At 50.1% G+C, this 6,000-nt stretch overlaps 1 protein-coding gene across 1 annotated transcript in view; it reads left to right on the top strand.

Moving 5' to 3' along the window:
• The first annotated feature begins 663 nt into the window (after nt 1–663).
• LOC119436027 (sodium/hydrogen exchanger 3) overlaps nt 664–6,000 on the top strand; it is a 190,835-nt gene continuing 185,498 nt past the window's right edge. The window contains exon 1 of the mRNA XM_037702760.2: nt 664–1,955. Within this exon, the coding sequence (XP_037558688.1) occupies nt 1,598–1,955 (358 nt within the window). The 5' untranslated portion in view covers nt 664–1,597. The remainder of the gene's footprint in view (nt 1,956–6,000) is intronic.

Genomic DNA, 6,000 nt, shown 5'->3' with positions numbered 1-6,000 from the left:
TCCTTGGTGTCACTGTTTGTTGGCTTCTTATGATATATATATATATATATATATATATATATATGTGTGTGTGTGTGTGTGTGTGTGTGTGTGCGCGCGCGCGCGCACTCGTATATTTTTGCATTCGAGTCTACAAACCTCTCCCTCATTTTTAGTTTACAACTTGGACTTTCACGCTGAGCAAAGGATATTGCTCTGTTATATTAAGCTACATTCCCTGTTAGCTAGAAAAATGAGGGTGAAAGCGGGCTTGGGTTTTTCCGATCACGTACAGTCACGGCGGTTACATCAATTGCCAGCGACGTGAGATATTACTAGAACCAAAGCGAAGCGCAAGGAGCGATCATTACAGCTGCGCAACACAGCGGCATACGAAAGCGGCTGACAAGCAGCGGTTTCAACTGCAGGCCAAACCCGCGCCGTTTTCCTTTCTGCAAAACCAAAGCGCGCGCGCCGCGCGAATCCTTTCTCTTGGACGCGCGCTTCCGCGTCAGTCCCGCGGCGTGGCTGCCAGCCAATGGAGAGAACGCCGGCACGCTTACGACGCGTGACGTCGGCGGGCGTCACCGTTTCGTCAGGTCTTTTCCCGCACCAATGGCCGGCGTGGAGAGAATTCGACCGCGTAAAGCGGTCGTCGTCCGGCGCGGTCGGCTGCAGTTCTCCAGTAGACTACGCGAAGTCGGTCGGCGAGGGACCACCACATTCTGCTGCGGGGAAGCGGACTTACGTGTTTTGTTGCGGTGGCGTGGCCGGCTGCTGCCGTCGTCGGCTTGGCTGTGTGTGACAGTGCGAACAGCGGTGCACACCCGGGGTGACTCTGCGTGAGTGACGAGCCGCTGTCACCCACTACTTCAGCCTCCTTCGATCCACCGGTTTTAGCAGCGGTGAGCTAAAGGGTTAAAGTGAGGCGCCGGAGCAATGCTCTTGCCCGTGATGCAGGGACGAAACAACTGACGCGCTTCTCTCGCCCGGCTGCATCAGCGTTCGGCGGCGTCTGCTTTTCTGGAGCAAGCGCGATAGGCGGCCTCCGAGTTGTGCGAGCAAGAAAAGATAAAACGAGGCGAGCGTAGCAGACGACATTGCTTTTAGTTTCGATTCTTCCGAAGAGCTTGCCTGGCTGCCGAGTTGTGAGCAATATATTTCTCTCGTGCCGCTCCACTTTCCGATTCGTGGCAGTAGCAGGAAGAGACACACGCCCGTTTTTATTATTGGTTTTCATTTCTCGCGCTCTGCCTTTTAGTGCCGCCGAGTGAGTAAAGCGATCTTCTAGCGGCTTTAAGCCAAGAGCGTCGGAAAGCCCAGCACAAAGCAGAAGTCGTCGTCGTTCCGCTTCCGTCTTCCCAGCTGGAAGCTGCCGGACTCTGAGAGGTGTTGTCTCCGCGTCAAGCCGACGACAAGCGGTTGTTTTGCGCTTGACGCGGCATCGCCGCTGTGTCCGGTCACGACGACGATGGTGGCTGCTTTCCGCCGCCGGCGCGGCCTGCTGCGCCTGTAATCCCACCGCGCCGCTTTCCTCGACGATGATAGCTCCCGCCGCGATCTCGTAATTTACAGGCGCGTGTGCTGACAAGCAGGAAAGAAGCGAGACAGTGTCGCGATGCTGCTGTGGCGACAACGCGCCCTGTGGACGTGGATCGCGGTGCTTGCCGCGCTCTCGTGGACATGCGGCGCCGACGAGGCGCGCGCGCCCGTGGTGGACAGTGCGTCGCGTGGACACCACGAGGCCGTGCCTCCGGACCCGGACGACCACACGGCGAGCACGGACGACGTTATCGTGTCACCCATCCACCACCATGGAGTCGGCGGCGGACACGCGATCTCCGCCGGACACCACGGCAGCGGTGAGCGCGACGGGACGCCCAAGCGCTTCCAGGTGGCTAAGGTGGACTTTCACCACGTCGCCACACCGTTCATTATATCGGTGTGGATAATCATCGCCGGATTCGCCAAAATAGGTGAGTGTGTCTCCTGTATGTCCACTCGGTTATAGACTGCGGTGCCACTATGACGGTAATGCGACAGTGCGTGTCCCTCACTCCTCCGAGAATTGGGACATGCGCTCACACAAGAACTAAGCGCTCGTTTGCGGCTACGGTGCATCTAGCATACATACAAAAGAAAACGCCGTTGTGCCACTTATCCATATAGTTCTCGATTATTGTGTGTGCGTGTGTTTTTTACCCTCGTGACACTTTCAACATTTAATGTACCTAGTGTGTAGGTTGCTTCGTGTTCTAGTTAATAAGACTAGTTAACATTGTCTACGTCATGAATAGCATTTTCAGAAGAAACTTTTTGCTCAGTCTCGTGCATGTGAGGCACTCTGACTAGCAAAAAAAGAAACAAGATTGCTTATTCGAAACTCATTTAAGCAAAAAGTACGAGGTAGGTAATTAAGAAGGTGTGGCTAACCAGCAAACGACTGCTAGTCTATCTTCCGTAGTGTCGCTGTTTGCAGAAAATTAAAAGCATAATCTTCGAATACTTCTCCCATTCTCTACGTTTCTTTTTTTTTTTGCTTTTTTTAACAGTTATCATATTTTTACAGACAGTCAAGTATTGCCTGCGTAACGTTGGATGCACCTTTGAGAGTCGCAAGGTTCTTTAAGGGAGGCTGCTCGGTCATTCTAAAATAATAACAATAAAAAACAAAGAAAGAACGCCGTCCTGACCTATTTTACCACGAGAATTTCATTTTCGTTTCCTTTTTTTTCTTTTTCTTGAGGCTCCGATAAGAGAATAAGTCAATTACTGCGCTGTCTTTGAAACACTTCACGAATGAAAATAAGCATATATGAATAACCAGAACACAGTACGTCTTTCACATAGTTCACTATGCCAAATAACGTCACCTTTGTATGGCTTTGTGTTCTGTGACTGCGTCGGTGCTGAGAGTGGCTCTCAGTGTCTGTCGCGACTTGCGCACGTAAAGTTTCTACTGTGAACCTTTGCGTGGGCTTAGTCCAATCGTTCTATCTTATCTTTTTTTTTTTTTTCATTCTCTTTATCTCAGTACACCGTGGGGCCCTTGCGGTGATTTGTAAGCATACGCACCTGTTCATGCAAGGTTCCTTCAGAAAGTGTCACGTCAGACCTGATTTGATTTCGAGACTGCGGCTAATTAATTATGCTGTAGGTGACGTAAGGCTTCCCCGTGAGAGCGACTGCTATACGCACCCTACTCACGGAAAGGCCTTTCATTTCTCTATCTGTACATTTAATTTCTCCTTCAATGTTTTTGGCTCTGACACAATTAGCACTTAAATTAGTGCGATCGCACTCAGCACGGAACGCTGCTGGAAGCAGTGAACGCAGACTTAAAAGAACGGCAGTCATCAGGAGAGTGTTGAGAAAGCCGCGAGCGAGCAGTTCATTATCAAGATGGGACATATAAAAGAAGGTGAAGCCAGTAAATTTGGATCAGACATTTCACCGTTATTATTTTTCTTTTTTTTTTCTTTTTTTTCCGTGACGAACATTGCATACCGAAGTGACAGTTGGAGGTCATATGTTGTTACTCTCGATCTGGGTCAAGAGTGGTTGATGCTAGACTTCCATCTTGCGTTTCGAGCACCTCTGCTCAATTTGTGCATAAACGAAGCAGTATCCAATAAACTGGGGCCAGATTCACAAAGATTTTCTTTCGTAAGTGCTCTTTGCTATTGGCCAGCCGCCTCAGATAATAATGTATTGCATCCGGATAGACTGAAATTTTTTCTTACGAACAATTCTAGCGTAAGAAGTTTTTGTAAATTCGGGCCCTCTGGTCTTTGGTTTGTGGTTCGCGAAGCGGTGGCTTTCTATGCACGGAATGCTTCCTTTAACTAAGCTGTATTCGTAAACAAATGCGGCGTTATTTCTTATTTGCGGCTGTCATTTTGTCTATCCCATAGGGCAATATCCTAGCACTGAGCCGCGCAACACAAACTAACCCCCCCCCCCCCCCTCTCCTGACCGCGTACGCACGCTGGCGACACACACACAAATTGGTTGCGCGAGTGTGGTCGGGTACTATACTTGTCATGTTGAGGTCATCTCCATTTGCTTGTCTTTCGCACGAGCTTATGTTGTGCCGATCACGAAGCGAGTGAGCAAATGAGGTGCCCCTTGACGGTGAAGTCGCTTTGTTTGCCTGCGCGCGGAGGTTGCTATTCTAGGGAGCCGTGGCGATGACAGTGGGCCGGCGTGGGCGGCACGAGATAGAGGGGGGTGCCGTTGGCCGCTCGCCGCGGTGTGGGCGACGAAAGGAAAGCCGCGCCGCATATCACTCTCCCGCCGGGCGCGAAACGGACCTGAGAATAACGGGGGGGGGGTCTCTCTCTCCCCAAGAATCACTGCTCTCGGACCGCGCAGATAACGGTCGCGTGCGCGGAGGAGCTCCTCTAAATGAGTTCCCCATGCAAGGAAGGAACAACAAGCGCGCCACAGCCAAGGCGCGGTCTAGCCGCTGCCGTTTATGGACCGCACGAATGCAGCCAAGGGGAATGATTTCTAACTTTATTGTACGCTTACAATTACTGCCCCTTGGTTTGCGTGCCCGAAATGCTATGACGAAGAAGGAAACGAGGAAAGAACATTCTGGAAACTGCCGCCGTGGGGCTATCGGCACCACTCCTTGGAAGGACTGTTTTGTTTTTAATTTGCGGTTCCATGTTTTCTCTAACTCGTGTTTAATGCCGATGTGAATGCATGCGGCTCTTTGCTTGCCGTTGTGCTGTGTCAAGCGCCCAACTTGCATATATGTTACGTAAGAGGAGGATATTCGAGAATGACAGGGGAAGAAGGACTCCTGGCCTCATCTCGGCTTTCCCTGTCGTTACCGAAATGGCCTGGCTCTTGGACGGCGGCCTAACTTCTCCAAACATAAAATCATCGCATTGACTTTTTGTTATCAATTAGACGCATATATGATAATTAAGTTGGCGTTATATAACGGCTGCGTTGAAGTCCGTGATTCGCTGGCTCAGATGGAAAGGCCAGTACTTTCACAGCACCTTTCCATGTCATAATTTGCAGTGTTTTTCTTCAGTAACGAGGCTGGCACGCATAGCAATCTGTTAGGATGTATTCTGCCCTGGCGTACCCCGATAAAGGACTAGGCACATCGTGAAGAATGCAGATGTCAGTAAAGTGCATTGCTTAATGATTTGGAGGAAAACCGAAGCTGCGTTAATATCACTCATGCACGTCTTCTAACTTGGCCCCAACACTCTACCGGCACTACAGGGAATACACCGACCCAGTCTGAAAGCGGAGTCCTCGCTGAAGTGAAAATCTCATTTCATGCGCCCAACAGGGCCCGTATTCACAAAAGTCTCTTATGCTAGAGTTATTCGTAAGATGAAATTTCAGCCAATCCTGATGCTGGACATATTATAAGTGAAGAGGGTCAGACAATGGCATAAATCACTTGAGAACTAAAAGCTTTGCGAATTCGACCACGGGTTTTCTGAGCTCGAGAGCTGGCACGAGGAATAAATAAATAAATTCTGGGATTTCACATCCGTAAACTGCACAGTGGACTAAGAGTGACGCTGTAGTGGAGATCTCCGGATTAATTTTGACCACCTAGCGTTCTTACCGCGTGCACCTAAATCTAAGTACACAAACGCATTTGCATTTCGGCGCAAACCTAATAATGCGGCCACCGCTGCTGGGAATCCAATCAGCCACATCGTGGTCGTCAGCAGAGCGTCATAGTCGCTGAGCCACCGCGGCTGGTGGCAAGAGGGCTGGCGAAAAAGTTCCACAGGAACCGGAAATGCCTCCTTGCCCGGAAAATGCTCCAATGCTAGAATGAGGAGCTCGCAGGGTACCGCGGTATCGAAATCCGTTTCGCTAGATTTTGGGTTTTGTTGCTACGAGGTCGGGGGTTCAATTCTGTCGTGATTATCGCTCTTCATCTTCTGTACAACTTTGTAACTAATGTTTAGAACAGTGCCACCTCCAGTAAACTGGAATTAGATGGTGTCATGAATTCCCCATGTGTTTGGGACCATG

This window comes from Dermacentor silvarum, chromosome 1 (genome assembly GCF_013339745.2).
Source record: "Dermacentor silvarum isolate Dsil-2018 chromosome 1, BIME_Dsil_1.4, whole genome shotgun sequence".
Classification (NCBI taxonomy): Eukaryota; Metazoa; Arthropoda; class Arachnida; order Ixodida; family Ixodidae; genus Dermacentor; species Dermacentor silvarum.
This window is presented reverse-complemented; position numbering and strand designations above follow the sequence as displayed.